The sequence below is a fragment of the Nerophis lumbriciformis genome, linkage group LG17 (genome assembly GCF_033978685.3).
Source record: "Nerophis lumbriciformis linkage group LG17, RoL_Nlum_v2.1, whole genome shotgun sequence".
In the NCBI taxonomy this organism is placed as follows: domain Eukaryota; kingdom Metazoa; phylum Chordata; class Actinopteri; order Syngnathiformes; family Syngnathidae; genus Nerophis; species Nerophis lumbriciformis.
Window position 1 is genome coordinate 6,796,914 of NC_084564.2, and position 16,870 is coordinate 6,813,783.

At 42.3% G+C, this 16,870-nt stretch overlaps 1 protein-coding gene across 2 annotated transcripts; it reads left to right on the top strand.

Annotated features, from left to right (window-relative positions):
• The first annotated feature begins 1,125 nt into the window (after positions 1 to 1,125).
• Positions 1,126 to 8,442, top strand: LOC133614404 (cdc42 effector protein 2). 2 transcript variants are annotated; one of them, XM_061972330.1, is made up of 2 exons: positions 1,126 to 1,268; positions 7,033 to 8,442. In XM_061972330.1, the coding sequence occupies exon 2, from the start codon at positions 7,260 to 7,262 to the stop codon at positions 8,088 to 8,090; it is 831 nt and encodes a 276-aa protein (XP_061828314.1). In that variant the 5' UTR covers positions 1,126 to 1,268; positions 7,033 to 7,259; the 3' UTR covers positions 8,091 to 8,442. The 2 variants fall into 2 exon arrangements, with proteins under 2 accessions (XP_061828314.1, XP_061828315.1); XM_061972331.1 differs by having other exon boundaries at positions 1,134 to 1,264.
• Positions 8,443 to 16,870: the final 8,428 nt, after the last annotated feature.

Below are 16,870 nucleotides of genomic sequence, written 5' to 3' on the forward strand. Positions count from 1 at the left end.
ACAAGAGAAAAGAAGAGGAGGAGAAACGAGAAAAGACAGAGGTAGCAGGTAGGTAACGTTAGCCTACATGAAATTATTTGTCTGATACAGAATGTGATAGTAACCTGGCTTTTTAGCATTAAGCTAATGTTACATGATTCGGCAATTGCTAATCAATAAATAGCTAGTTCTGTTTTAACGTCGGGTTAATATTGTGGAGGGGGCTAAATTGTTATGGAAAATAATAATGTAACGTTAGGTAATTACAGTACTCCCACCTTACATTCCTCAGGGACATTTGTATTAGATCTTTTAAGCAGGTGTTTTTTGTTTACATTGTTATTGCCTTCTGGTTAGCTAATGTTTGCCCTGCAGGTAATAGTCACTTTTCCACCCCTTTATATATTAGGTATAGTTGTAAGTAAAAAAAAAAAAGGTCAAAGACAAAGCTATTCGGTTTCTTGTGAGTATATACACTTCACTGCCGATGTGGGGGGGCGCCACCTAAAATCTTGCCTAGGGCGCCAGATTGGTTAGGGCCGGGCCTGATTGGCATCACTATGTGACGTCACAGAAAAATGGACGGGTGTATATAACGATGGTTAAAATCAGGCACTTTGAAGCTTTTTTTTAAGGATATTGCGTGATGGGTAAAATTTTGAAAAAAAACTTCGAAAAATAAAATAAGCCACTGGGAACTTATTTTTAATGGTTTTAACCCTTCTGAAATTGTGATAATGTTCCCCTTTAATAACCTCAGCTAATCAACGCTTTCATTAGCATTCGTTGACTGACCACAAATCACCCCGGAAGCTGGTCCAGTGTGGGGGAGTTTTTTTTTTGTAGGAATTAAACATAACACTAATTATATTCATATGATTGTGAGAAGTCACGTGTTGCAATTTGCCATGGGATTATTTAAAACGTATTGTTCTTCCAAGGCACACCCACAGATTTGACATGAAACAAAATTAGTACCGGAAAACAAGTACGACAAGGATTTCACAATGTAGCGCTTTATAAACTAAAAGCCATCATACTCGGAACACTGGCGTTTGCTTTTATTTTGAAACCATTAACCGGGGTTACCTTATCACCAGCACTGTAGCTTGACACTCCCTCCTGGATGATCCTTTTTACTGGTCGGACGGAGACTTCAGTCCTGGCCGCAGCGCTAAGAGGTTTACGTCCAGGTGGACACTTGTCACGAAACAACGCTTTGACCCCGAAAACAACATTTTCACTCGGAAGAAAAAAAGAGGATGTCGGAGCTGCGCGTCACTTTGTAGGTAAATATCGGCGATGGATTAGAAGCTAATTGTGGCGGGTTCGAGTCGACGTTTGATTAATTATGTGGGACAACAAAAATATATACAAGTGTGATCTCTTTTATGAGAGCGACAAAGAATATCTTTGTGACGTTTTAAAAAGCAGCATGTGTTTGTATTAAAGTATTATTATTATTATTATGACGTTCTCTTGACAAACTAAGCACTTTTGGTGTCTGTGACGAAGATGCGTTCAAGTGTCGAGACTCAAAATAGGACTTCTTGGCACCCCTGTGACGGTGTCAAAAGTGTAGATATTGACACTTTTCCTTTCTCGAACAGTTTTAGAAGCCTTTCCTTATTTCCGGGCTGGCGGGCTTCAAATAGCCCGAGGCTGTGCGTGGATTACACCCCGCAAAGAAGGACTCCAATAAAAAAAAGTGTACTCCAGAGACTTCCATCAGGAGGACTCTGGTGACGTCACTGTTACATAACCCCCCCACCCCACCCCGCCCTCCATATTAAGGGGAGTTGAGGGGGCTCCTGATTGTCTTCAGTGCTTCTTATGTCACTTTCTCACCATGGGCAGTGACGTCACCAACTAACAAAAAGTTCATTGGCCACACATACTAAGCGTGTCAAATTGAGTACTTTACCTTTAGAAAAATAATGCAAATATATAGAAATAGTCAGTTCCAGGGTCAAGATGTGGCCGCTCATTAAAGCTTGATCAAGTTCTAAAATGTTCTTTTGTTTTTTTTAAGCTTTCCTTTACTGCTTCATATATGAACTAAGTTTACTTTCACTTTCTCTCGACAACTTTGTTGACACTCGGCCTTGTTTTGGCGCCAACTGAGACGTTTTGGTGGTTAAATTCTGACCCCGGTGTTGTGGCGTATTTCAATCTGGTGGGCAGATTGTAGTGTAAATATGGTGTCCTCACCGCCACGTCAGACCAGGGACTAGAAAAGAGGTCAAATGTTGCCGTTCAGAAAGGTCAGGGGTCGTGGAGACGTCTTCTTTGTTATCTACCAAGATTTACGAGCGGAGTTTCCTGTTGGAGATGGGACTGTTGCTTTCAAAGGAAGTGCTCCGTCACATTCAAAGGTCTCCGAAGTCCCACGATAGTGTGTTGTCCAAAATCTACCATCAAAAATCAAGGGCTTTTGTTTTGAAATCCTTCCTGCCAACACACGCTTTTGTGTGTCTGTCGCTTTAACGCTGATGAGCTGTCCTGCTCCCCAAGAAACTCTTTATTAGAGGACATGTGATGGATGCCACTTAGCACACACAGTAAAGTAAGAAGCTAACAACACTATGTGCGCTAAAGTGCTAACATTCATTTTTAACGACTATTGTAGCATGTTTGCTGAAGGCATACTTGCCATTTTCCGGGAGACTCCCGAAATTCATCGCCCCTCCCGGGACCTGAGTGACGTGTCGACAGCCTGTTTTCACGTCCGCTTTCCCACAATATAAACAGCGTGACTGCCCAATCACGTTATAACTGTAGAATGGTCGAGGGCGAGTTCTTGGTTTCCTATGTGGGTTTATTGTTAGGCAGTTTCATTAACGTCCTCCCAGCGCGGCAACAACACACAACAGCAGCAGTCACGTTTTCGTCTACCGTAAAGCAGTTCGTCTGCCGTAAACAGCAATGTTGTGACACTCTTAAACAGGACGATACTGCCATCTACTGTACATGCATATGTGACAATAACATCTACGGCTTTAAAAGAGTGCACAACTGCGCACACAAGGAGACGAATAAGAATGCATCATCAGAGAGGGTGTTCAGCATGTGTGACAGAGAATAGAACAAGGATGGACAATTCAACCCTTAACTCAACAATGAGTAGATGAGTGTTATGTGTGTGTATATGTGCAAATAAATGAACACTGAAATTCAAGTATTTCTCTTATTTATATATATATATATATATGTATATATATATATATGTATATATATATATAATAAAATAAAAAATATATATAGCTACTATTCACTGAAAGTCAAGTATTTCTTATATATATATATATATATATATATATATATATATATATATATATATGAAATACTTGACTTGTATTTCTTATATATATATATATATATATATATATATATATATATATATGAAATACTTGACTTGGTGAATTCTAGCTGTAAATATACTTCTCCCCTCTTAACCCCCCCCCGAAGGACACAAACTAGCATCTGCTATGTGTGTATTTGACGGACACGTCTCTTTATACGTTCAGATCGCTGCACGGACACACAAATCTTCACCTGTAAAAAGACAGCCAATCAGGGTTCTTGCTTCACACACATCTGAATACACGCACACATTTTTTTTTACACACACGCAGATTGAAATGCAGACATTTTTTTTTTTTGCGCATACACACAAACCAAAATACGGACACACAAATGAAAACATGCGCATCTGATTACACACACACACACACACATTGAGATACAGACACACAAACTAGTACACTAATCTGACTACACACACATTGAGATACAGACACACAAATTAGTACAGAAATCTGATTACACACAGATTGAGAAACTGACACACAAATTAGTACAGAAATCTGATTACACACAGATTGAGATACACACAAATTAGTACAGAAATCTGATTACACACACACAGATTGAGATACAGACACACAAATTAGTACAGAAATCTGATTACACACAGATTGAGAAACTGACACACAAATTAGTACAGAAATCTGATTACACACAGATTGAGATACACACAAATTAGTACAGAAATCTGATTACACACACACAGATTGCGATACAGACACACAAATTAGTACACACATCTGATTACACACAGATTGAGATTCAGACACACATTAGTACACACATCTGATTACACACACAAGTTGAGATACAGACACACAAATTAGTACACACATCTGATTACACACAGATTGAGATACAGACACACAAATTAGTACACACATCTGATTACACACAGATTGAGATACAGACACACAAATTATTACACACATCTGATTGCACACAGATTGAGATGCAGACACACAAACTAGTACACAAATCTGATTACACACACACAGGTTGAGATACAGACACACAAATTAGTACACACATTTGATTACACACATATTGAGATACAGACACACACATTAGTACACACTTCTGGTTACAAACACACAGATTGAGATACAGACACACAAATTAGTACAGAAATCTGATTGCACACAGATTGAGATACACACAAATTAGTACAGAAATCTGACTGCACACACACAGATTGAGATACAGACACAAACTAGTACATGAATCTGATTACACACACACAAGTTGAGATACAGACACACAAATTAGTACACACATCTGATTACACACAGATTGAGATACAGACACACAAATTAATACAGAAATCTGATTACACACAGATTGAGATACACACAAATTAGTACAGAAATCTGACTGCACACGCACAGATTGAGATACAGACACACAAATTAGTACAGAAATCTGATTACACACAGATTGAGATACACACAAATTAGTACAGAAATCTGATTGCACACACACAGATTGAGATACAGACACACAAATTAGTACAGAAATCTGATTACACAGATTGAGATACACACAAATTAGTACAGAAATCTGATTGCACACACACAGATGGAGATACAGACACACAAACTAGTACACAAATCTGATTACACACACACACAAGTTAGTACACACATCTGATTACACACAGATTGAGATACAGACACACAAATTAATACAGAAATCTGATTACACACAGATTGAGATACACACAAATTAGTACAGAAATCTGATTGCACACACACAGATTGAGATACAGACACACAAATTAGTACATAAATCTGCTTACACAGATTGAGATACACACAAATTAGTACAGAAATCTGATTGCACACACACAGATGGAGATAGACACACAAACTAGTACACAAATCTGATTACACACACACACAAGTTAGTACACACATCTGATTACACACAGATTGAGATACAGACACACAAATTAATACAGAAATCTGATTACACACAGATTGAGATACACACAAATTAGTACAGAAATCTGATTGCACACACACAGATTGAGATACAGACACACAAATTAATACAGAAATCTGATTACAAACAGATTGAGATACACACAAATTAGTACAGAAATCTGATTGCACACACACAGATTGAGATACACACAGTACAGAAATCTGATTACAGATTGAGAAACTGACACACAAATTAGTACACACATTTGATTACACACACACAGATTGAGATACAGACACACAAATTAGTACACACATCTGATTACACCCAGATTGAGATACAGACACAAATTAGTACACACATCTGACAAGCGGTTGAAAATGGATGGATGGATCTGATTACACACATACAGATTGAGATACAGACACACAAATTAGTACAATCAATCAATCAATGTTCATCTATTTCCACATTCACACACACATTCACACACTGATGCCATGCAAGGGGCTATCCACGACCCATCAGGAGCAAGGGTGAAGTGTCTTGCTCAAGGACACAACGGATGTGACGAAGTTGGTGCAAGTTGGGGATTGAACCAGGAACCCTCAGGTTGCTGGCGCGGTCGGGAGAGTGACCGTGCATTGTGTGCTTAGCTGTTGTGTAGCTGCTAGCCCCAGTAGTTCATAGCCTAGCATGTTTACCTTTTTGCAAAAGACTTGATTATAAAGGAGAATAAAAGTGTTTATTGGAGGACATTTCAATGTCAACTGACTGTCCAGCTGTGCACAAGTGAACAAGACTGCTTGTATCGCACCTATTAGATGCAAGCCGATATCGTCCGATATTGGTCTTTTTTGCTGATGTTGCCTCAGGACACTGCCAGTAAAACGTGTAAATGTAAATAATTTGAGAGGAGTTATTGGATTAATAAAACTATGGTCTGGTCTAGTTTCATATACATATCAGCCTTAAAACATTTTTAAGATGTGTAGCAAAGCCCTTTTTGAATTTTTTTTAATTTTTATGCAAAGTTACCTAGTGGCCACATGCGTGGACAGCACCTTTTAGCTCTTATTTCCTAAATTGTGTACATTATTGAATTGGGGTCTTATGCCGACATATGGACACTTATACTGCCATCTGGTGGTGTCAGAAGAGTATAACATAAAATGGAGTTTGGAAAAAAAAAAAGTGTAAAAATAAAAATGAGCATGCCACTACACATGAAGTACACGTTTGTGTACTTATGGACTAAGTACATCATATCAAAAGATGATTATTAGTTTTTATTCTAATTAGGGTCCAATAAGCCCAAATGGCAAAGAGAAATTTAAAAAAAAAAGCATGTAAACAAACAGCTTGGGCCTTAAGATTGTTAAAAGGCGGGTCCATCTTGCAAGGGTCAAAGAATGTTTCATGTCCATGAGGAATCCTTGGAGGTTTGTCCTTCATAAACACGCTCCCATTACTGCTAGTATTTAAATATGGCAGAAAGCACCTGTGGGGTTGGTGAGCGTGAAGGTTCACATGCCATCGTCATGACGACGCCACAGACGAAATAACTGAGGTCTTACTCAACATTTGAACAAGCGTTTCTCCTGGAATGTCCTCAAAGTGCTTATCAGCACACCTGCAGTGAGTCACAAAGTCAAATGTTGATTTCTAATTAATGCATAAAAAAAATGCGAGCGCGTTTCTTCGGACAGCCGGCGTGTATTCCTGATTGGACAGAATTTAACTCGTGTTTTGTCTCCTCAGGAGGCTTTGGACATGTCTGAAGAGTCCCTGCCAGAGGTCAAGGTCTTCCTCCTCTTCCTCGGGAGTCACATGTCAGCGTGAGCCCCGCCCCCTCTGACCCAGATTCTCCAAGGGGGCGGGGCAGGGCCGTCCTGGGTGTGGAAGCGTCGTCTTACCAGCCCCTGCGCGCGTCGTGGTCGTGTCTCCGGCTGCGTCTGAACACGTCCGGCGGCGAGGAGCCCCGCAGGATGCCCGCCAAGACCCCCATCTACCTGAAGACCACCACGCCCAAGAAAGGCAAGAAGCTGAGGCTGCGCGACGTCCTGTCGGGAGACATGATCAGCCCGCCGCTGGGCGACGTGCGCCACAGCGCCCACGTGGGGCCGGAGGGTCAGGGGGACATGTTCGGGGACGTGGGCTTCCTGCAGGGAAAGATGGACATGCTGCCGGCGGCGGCGGTGCGGGTCAACAGCGAGGACCAGCGCTCGCTCAGCGCGGACAGAGGACCGGGGGACGCCGGGGCCGCCAAGCAGGACTCCAACAGACATGACTATTCCTTCAATGGCTTCCACTATCAGCACTCGTCCCCCGGCTTGTTGAAGTCCACCGTCTCCATGCCCGTCTTTGTGGCCCACGAACAAGCTCCGCCCAAACCGCCCCGCCTGCACCTGCTGCCCGCGGAGGTCAACCACAAGCAGCGTCCTTCCAAGGCGCTCCGTGAGAACGGCGTGGCGGCTCTCTCAACCGACATGTCCCTCTCAGCCGCCGTCTGCAGGCTGGTGCCCTCCTCGGGCTCCTTCTCGGAGGCCTCGTCAGAGGAGTCCATGTCGGACCCCTGCGGACCGATGGACACCCAACGAGGCCTCAGTCTCGACTCCGACGCCGGCCTGAGCAACGAGGACCTGAGGAGCGATCGCAGCGATTCGCCGTGCGGCCACTTCCACATCGTCCCCTCCGCCAACGTCCCGCGCTCGGACTCCATGATGGGTCTGGACCTGGACCTGGGCCCTTCCATCCTGGAGGACGTGCTGGTGATCATGGACCGCTACAAGAATGTGGACCACCGCTGTGAGCTGTGAGGAGGGCGGCGACGAGGCCGCGTTCCAACGTAATGACAGACTGAGCAGAGGAGACATTTATGACGAGTGCTGGGAGGCGACAGGCTGGTCCTCAGGCGCCTTTTTTTTACAGCAACATCTCATCACCATTAGAGGATGTCATGATAACATGTCTTTAGCTCTTGGTTATTTTTTTAAATATCATTTCTGCAGTAAAGTCAAATTAAGTTCTTTATTCTGTCCAAACTGACACAAAGTTTCATTTTCACCATAATTAATTGATCTTCTGTAACTGATCCTCTCAAATTGTTCTTCTTTCAACTAAATGAGCATAAATAATCATTGTTCAATTAAAGCTGTATTTAGAGCTGCTCTTCTGGTCCCTTTAATGTTATTTAATAGGGGTGTGGGAAAAAACCGATTCGAATTCAAATCGCCATTCTCACGTTATACAATTCAGTATGAGTTGTCATTTTTCAAAAATCGATTATTTAAAATAAAACATTTTTTTATTTTTTATTAATTAATCCAACAAAACAATACACAGCAATACCATAACAATGCAATCCAATTCCAAAACCAAACCCGACCCAGCATATACAGTTAAAAGCCAGTAAATTAGAATATTTTGAAAAACTTGATTTATTTCAGTAATTGCATTCAAAAGGTGTAACTTGTACATTATATTTATTCATTGCACACAGACTGATGCATTCAAATGTTTATTTCATTTAATTTTGATGATTTGAAGTGGCAACAAATGAAAATCCAAAATTCCGTGTGTCACAAAATTAGAATATTACTTAAGGCTAATACAAAAAAGGGATTTTTAGAAATGTTGGCCAACTGAAAAGTATGAAAATGAAAAATATGAGCATGTACAATACTCAATACTTGGTTGGAGCTCCTTTTGCCTCAATTACTGCGTTAATGCGGCGTGGCATGGAGTCAATGAGTTTCTGGCACTGCTCAGGTGTTATGAAGTGCTCTAAAACTTGCTGGTAGACGGCTGCATTGACCCTGGATCTCAGGAAACAGAGTGGACCGACACCAGCAGATGACATGGCACCCCAAACCATCACTGATGGTGGAAACTTTACACTAGACTTCAGGCAACGTGGATCCTTTGCCTCTCCTGTCTTCCTCCAGACTCTGGGACCTCGATTTCCAAAGGAAATGCAAAATTTGCATGGTTGGGTGATGGTTTGGGGTGCCATGTCATCTGCTGGTGTCGGTCCACTCTGTTTCCTGAGATCCAGGGTCAACGCAGCCGTCTACCAGCAAGTTTTAGAGCACTTCCTGCTTCCTGCTGCTGACCTGCTCTATGGAGATGGAGATTTCAAGTTCCAACAGGACTTGGCGCCTGCACACAGCGCAAAATCTACCCGTGCCTGGTTTACGGACCATGGTATTTCTGTTCTAAATTGGCCCGCCAACTCCCCTGACCTTAGCCCCATAGAAAATCTGTGGGGTATTGTGAAAAGGAAGATGCAGAATGCCAGACCCAAAAACGCAGAAGAGTTGAAGGCCACTATCAGAGCAACCTGGGCTCTCATAACACCTGAGCAGTGCCAGAAACTCATCGACTCCATGCCACGCCGCATTAACGCAGTAATTGAGGCAAAAGGAGCTCCAACCAAGTATTGAGTATTGTACATGCTCATATTTTTCATTTTCATACTTTTCAGTTGGCCAACATTTCTAAAAATCCCTTTTTTGTATTAGCCTTAAGTAATATTCTAATTTTGTGACACACGGAATTTTGGATTTTCATTTGTTGCCACTTCAAATCATCAAAATTAAATGAAATAAACATTTGAATGCATCAGTCTGTGTGCAATGAATAAATATAATGTACAAGTTACACCTTTTGAATGCAATTACTGAAATAAATCAAGTTTTTCAAAATATTCTAATTTACTGGCTTTTACCTGTATATTGGTCTTTTTTGCTGATGTTGCATCAGGACACTGCCAGTAAAACGTGTAAATGTAAATAATTTGAGAGGAGTTATTGGATTAATAAAAGAATGGTCTGGTCTACTTTCATATAAATATTAGCCTTAAAACATTTTTAAGATGTGTAGCGAAGCCCTTTTAAAAAAAAAAATTTAATTTTTATTTTAATTGTTTTGCAAAGTTACCTAGTGGCCACATGCGTGGACAGCACCTTTTAGCTCTTATTTCCTAAATTATGTACACTATTGAATTGGGGTCTTATGCCGACATATGGACACTTATACTGCCATCTGGTGGTGTCAGAAGAGTATAACATAAAATGGAGTTTGGAGGGAAAAAAAGTGTAAAAATAAAAATGAGCATGCCACTACACATGAAGTACACGTTTGTGTACTTATGGACTAAGTACATCATATCAAAAGATGCTAAATGAGCATAAATAATCATTGTTCAATTAAAGCTGTATTTAGAGCTGCTCTTCTGGTCCCTTTAATGTTATTTAATAGGGGTGTGGGAAAAAATCGATTCGAATTCAAATCGCCATTCTCACGTTATACAATTCAGTATGAGTTGTCATTTTTCAAAAATCGATTATTTAAAAACATTTTTTTTTTTTTTTAAGTACATCAGCAACAATCAGAACTGCAATAAACAGAGCAATTGAGAGGAGACACAAACACAAACTGGGGTGGAGGTTGTCGGAGGCAGATATTTACATATATCCGAATTTAAGTTGTACTTCTTCCATTTCTTTGTCATATTTGAAAACAGCTCGTCTTTTCCATTTATTCTCTTGATGCTCTGTCAGCAAGTATACTATGTGTGATAACCTTGAGTTCTTTGGAATGTGTTTAGACTAGCATTTTGTTTTGGCTACAGAGATGGGACGAGAGAGAGGGTAGTGGGATCAGAAAGACAGACCATTTTTGGGAAACGCGATAGAATGTTCTAGGGTTAGACTGGGCTCAACCAAAATGTATATTGGAAAAGCTTTGAGAATATACAACAAAATACCTATTCTGTCTCTGGTGGTTTTTCCAACTCAGCTTTAAGTGTCGGAAAGAACTTGGGAGCGAATTGTGACTTGAATTCCCTGGGAGGAACAACTGGTCCAAAACGCAACAAGGTCTAGAAGTAATCTGACTAGCTTGTTCTGGGATGTTTGGAGTCTAGATTTGAGGGTTTTGGAGGTGCTGGGGTACCAGGAGGTGCATGCGTAATCGAAAAAGGGTTGAACGAGAGTTCCCGCTAGAATCCTCATGGTGCTTTTGTTGACCAGAGAGGAGATTCTATAGAGAAATCTCGTTCGTTGGTTGACCTTTATGATTACCTTGCTTGCCATTTTATCACAGGAAAGATTAGTCTCTAGAATGGAACCTAGGTAGGTGACCTCATCTTTCCTGGTGACAACAATGTCACCCACTTTTATAGTGAAGTCACTGACTTTCTTAAGGTTGATGTGGGACCCAAACAGGATGGATTCCGTTTTACCTAAGTGTATGGATAGCTTGTTGTCAGCGAGCCAGGTGCAAATTCTACAGAGTTCAGCACTGAGCATTTTCTCCACCTGTGACTTGTCCTTGTCTGATACCAGCAGGGCCGAGTCATCCGCAAACAAGAACAATTCACAGTCGCATGTTGATGACAAGTCGTTTATGTATATTAGGAACAGTAAAGGCCCTAATATACTGCCTTGGGGGACTCCACAGCTTACTGAGAGGGGGGGGGACACGGTGCCGTTCACCTCTACCACCTGTTCCCTCCCCTCCAAGTAAGATTGCATCCAGCTCGATGAGGTTTTGTCAAATCCGATTGCTCTGAGCTTATCCAACAGTATAGCGTGGTCAACGGTGTCAAAGACCTTCTGAAGGTCCAGCATGACCATGCCGCAGTATTTGCCCGCGTCTACCTCATGTTTGATGTGGTCGGTCAGATAGAGAAGGCATGTGTCACTGGAGTGGTTAGTTCTGAAGCCGGATTGGAATTTGTACATGAGTTTATCAGAATCAGAATCGTTTTATTAACCATTGTTTGAGAACGGGTTCACAAACTTGGAATTTTTCTTGGTTTATTAGTGGCAAGGTAACTATCGACCTGTTCATAAACTATTTTTTCCATTACTTTCGAAATAGAACTGAGAATAGAAACAGGTCGGTAGTTGCCAGGTTCTAATTTGCTTCCTTTTTTAAAGAGGGGAGTTACTTTTGCTATCTTGAAATCTTTTGGTACTTGGCCTTGAGTAATTGAGAGGTTTATTATGTGCGTGATGATCGGGGCAATGGTGGTGGCAGTCCCTGAGGAATCTGGAGGGGATATTGTCAAGGCCGGTGGCCTTGTTTGGGTGGAGCGCGCTCAGTTTTTTAAGCACCTCGTCAGCTGAGACCATTTCTAATTTGAAATTGTTGTTGGATACTCCTAGAAGGCTTTAATGTGTTCTACACCAAAGCGACCAGTGGTGGGACAGCTTGTTGTCAAGAGTTGCGGCTATGCTGGTGAAAAAGGTGTTAAGTCTGCTTGCTACCTCCATTTTGTCTGTAATGAGGGAGTCACCCTCCTTGATGCTGATGTTGATGAGTCTGGTTTTTAGTTTCTGGCTGCAACCAGGAAGCTGGTTGAGGATTTTCCAGAACTCACGTGGCTTATTTGTGTTTTCCTCTATTTTGTCGTTAATGTAATTTTTTTTAAGGATTTAGTCAGGTTGGTTGTCTTATTTCTTAATTTATTGTGTTGAAAGGAGTGATTTGAGGTTATTATAGGGTTGTTTATCTACTTCTGTTTTACACTTTTGGTATTCGGAGTATTTTCTGTCTCTGTCTTTTATGGCAGCTAATAGGTCCGGATTCATCCATGGTTCAGAGCGGGCTTTGATCCTGACTGTTCTCACGGGAGCCATGTCATTTAGTATCGTTAGGAACGCTGTTTTGAAGCGACCCCAAACATCATCGACCAGGTTGCTCGTGAGCACAGGGGACGTCCAGTCCTAAACCAGGGATGTCCAAAACTTTACCACAAAGGGCCGCACACTGAAAAGTTAACGAATGCAGGGGCCATTTTGATATTTTTAGTTTTCAACTATCCTTGAGGATTGTTAGAAGTCCTGGGGACCCAAATGGGGTCTCAGTCAAATAATATATTTATCTTTGCTTTCAACATTTAAATATCAATAGGTCAACTTCAGAAAGTCCGAAATGACTGTTCTTACCTTTTCACCTTTCTCACCAGCCAGCCCCTCCACACAAGGGTCTCCCTTCAAGTAGAATACAGAATATTTGTTAGTGTTTCATGAAATATTGAAGGCTCCAATCATTCACAAACAAAAGTGATACTCATAATGTCCCCTTTGGGTCCACCTTTTCCTTGGAAGCCCTTTGAATGACAAGAGACAAACTTAAACATGTGTGACATGGTGGAGTTAAAAATATACTGTAAATACATCTCATACACAATAACTAATTCCAATATGTTGGCCTGTTCTTACGCCGGATAGTCGAACCTCGGATTCAGGAGGAACAGTGTGGTTTTCGTCCTGGTCGTGGAACTGTGGACCAGCTCTATACTCTCGGCAGGGTCCTTGAGGGTGCATGGGAGTTTGCCCAACCAGTCTACATGTGCTTTGTGGACTTGGAGAAGGCATTCGACCGTGTAGTCCTGTGGGGAGTGCTCAGAGAGTATGGGGTAACGGACTGTCTTATTGTGGCAGTTCGCTCCCTGTATAATCAGTGTCAGAGCTTGGTCTGCATTGCCGGCAGTAAGTCGGACACGTTTCCAGTGAGGGTTGGACTCCGCCAAGGCTGCCCTTTGTCACCGATTCTGTTCATAACCTTTATGGACAGAATTTCTAGGCGCAGTCAGGGCGTTGAGGGTATCTGGTTTGGTGGCTGCAGGATTAGGTATCTGCTATTTGCAGATGATGTGGTCCTGATGGCTTCCTCCGGCCAAGATCTTCAGCTCTCACTGGATCGGTTCGCAGCCGAGTGTGAAGCGACTGGGATGGGAATCAGCACCTCCAAGTCCGAGTCCATGGTTCTCTCCCGGAAAAGGGTGGAGTGCCATCTCTGGGTTGGGGAGGAGATCTTACACCAAGTGGAGGAGTTCAAGTACCTCGGAGTCTTGTTCACGAGTGGGGGAAGAGTGGATCGTGAGATCGACAGGCGGATCGGTGCGGCGTCTTCAGTAATGCGGACGCTGTATCGATCCGTTGTAGTGAAGAAGGAGCTGAGCCGGAAGGCAAAGCTCTCGATTTACCGGTCGATCTACGTTCCCATCCTCACCTATGGTCATGAGCTTTGGGTCATGACCGAAAGGACAAGATCACGGGTACAAGCGGCCAAAATGAGTTTCCTCCGCCGAGTGGCAGGGCTCTCCCTTAGAGATAGGGTGAGAAGCTCTGTCATTCGGGGGGAGCTCAAAGTAAAGCCGCTGCTCCTCCACATCGAGAGGAGCCAGATGAGGTGGTTCGGGCATCTGGTCAGGATGCCACCCGAACGCCTCCCTAGGAAGGTGTTTCGGGCACGTCCGACCGGTAGGAGGCCACGGGGAAGACCCAGGACACGCTGGGAAGACTATCTCTCCCGGCTGGCCTGGGAACGCCTCGGGATCCCCCGGGAGGAGCTGGACGAAGTGGCTGGGGAGAGGGAAGTCTGGGCTTCCCTGCTTAAGCTGCTGCCCCCGCGACCCGACCTCGGATAAGCGGAAGAAGATGGATGGATGGATGGATTTTATTTAGTATAGCGCTTTTCAGAGCACTCAAAGACGCTTTACAGGATAAAAAATTAAAATATGAAACAGTTTTAATATAAAATACAGGAAATATAAAAGCAGTAGACAGGCGGGCGGCGGAGTTTTGAATGTATTGGAGTTTATTGAGAATTTTGCAAGATGAGCCGTAGAGGATGCTGTTACAATAGTCAAGTCTGGAGGTGATGAAGGCATGGATCAGGGTTTCAGCGGCAGAGAAGGAGAGCGATGGACGGAGACGGGCAATATTTTTGAGGTGGAAGAAAGCAGTTCTTGTGATGTGGTTGACACATACTTGCCAACCTTGAGACCTCCAATTTCGGGAGGTGGGGGGGGGGGGGGCGTGCTTGGGGGCGCGGCTAAGAGGGGATGAGTATATTTAAAGCTAGAATTCACCAAATCAAGTGATTCATATATACAGGTAAAAGCCAGTAAATTAGAATATTTTGAAAAACTTGATTTATTTCAGTAATTGCATTCAAAAGGTGTAACTTGTACATTATATTTATTCATTGCACACAGACTGATGCATTCAAATGTTTATTTCATTTAATTTTGATGATTTGAAGTGGCAACAAATGAAAATCCAAAATTCCGTGTGTCACAAAATTAGAATATTGTGTAAGGCTAATACAAAAAAGGGATTTTTAGAAATGTTGGCCAACTGAAAAGTATGAAAATGAAAAATATGAGCATGTACAATACTCAATACTTGGTTGGAGCTCCTTTTGCCTCAATTACTGCGTTAATGCGGCGTGGCATGGAGTCGATGAGTTTCTGGCACTGCTCAGGTGATATAAGAGCCCAGGTTGCTCTGATAGTGGCCTTCAACTCTTCTGCGTTTTTGGGTCTGACATTCTGCATCTTCCTTTTCACAATACCCCACAGATTTTCTATGGGGCTAAGGTCAGGGGAGTTGGCGGGCCAATTTAGAACAGAAATTACATGGTCCGTAAACCAGGCACGGGTAGATTTTGCGCTGTGTGCAGGCGCCAAGTCCTGTTGGAACTTGAAATCTCCATCTCCATAGAGCAGGTCAGCAGCAGGAAGCATGAAGTGCTCTAAAACTTGCTGGTAGACGGCTGCGTTGACCCTGGATCTCAGGAAACAGAGTGGACCGACACCAGCTGGACTGCTGCTGAGTGGTCCAAAGTCATGTTTTCTGACGAAAGCAAATTTTGCATTTCCTTTGGAAATCGAGGTCCCAGAGTCTGGAGGAAGACAGGAGAGGCACAGGATCCACGTTGCCTGAAGTCTAGTGTAAAGTTTCCACCATCAGTGATGGTTTGGGGTGCCATGTCATCTGCTGGTGTCGGTCCACTCTGTTTCCTGAGATCCAGGGTCAACGCAGCCGTCTACCAGCAAGTTTTAGAGCACTTCATGCTTCCTGCTGCTGACCTGCTCTATGGAGATGGAGATTTCAAGTTCCAACAGGACTTGGCGCCTGCACACAGCGCAAAATCTACCCGTGCCTGGTTTACGGACCATGATATTTCTGTTCTAAATTGGCCCGCCAACTCCCCTGACCTTAGCCCCATAGAAAATCTGTGGGGTATTGTGAAAAGGAAGATGCAGAATGCCAGACCCAAAACGCAGAAGAGTTGAAGGCCACTATCAGAGCAACCTGGGCTCTCATAACACCTGAGCAGTGCCAGAAACTCATCGACTCCATGCCACGCCGCATTAACGCAGTAATTGAGGCAAAAGGAGCTCCAACCAAGTATTGAGTATTGTACATGCTCATATTTTTCATTTTCATACTTTTCAGTTGGCCAACATTTCTAAAAATCCCTTTTTTGTATTAGCCTTAAGTAATATTCTAATTTTGTGACACACGGAATTTTGGATTTTCATTTGTTGCCACTTCAAATCATCAAAATTAAATGAAATAAACATTTGAATGCATCAGTCTGTGTGCAATGAATAAATATAATGTACAAGTTACACCTTTTGAATGCAATTACTGAAATAAATCAAGTTTTTCAAAATATTCTAATTTACTGGCTTTTACCTATATATATATATATATATATATATATATATATATATATATATATATATATATATATATATATATATATACACATAAATAAGAGAAATACTTTA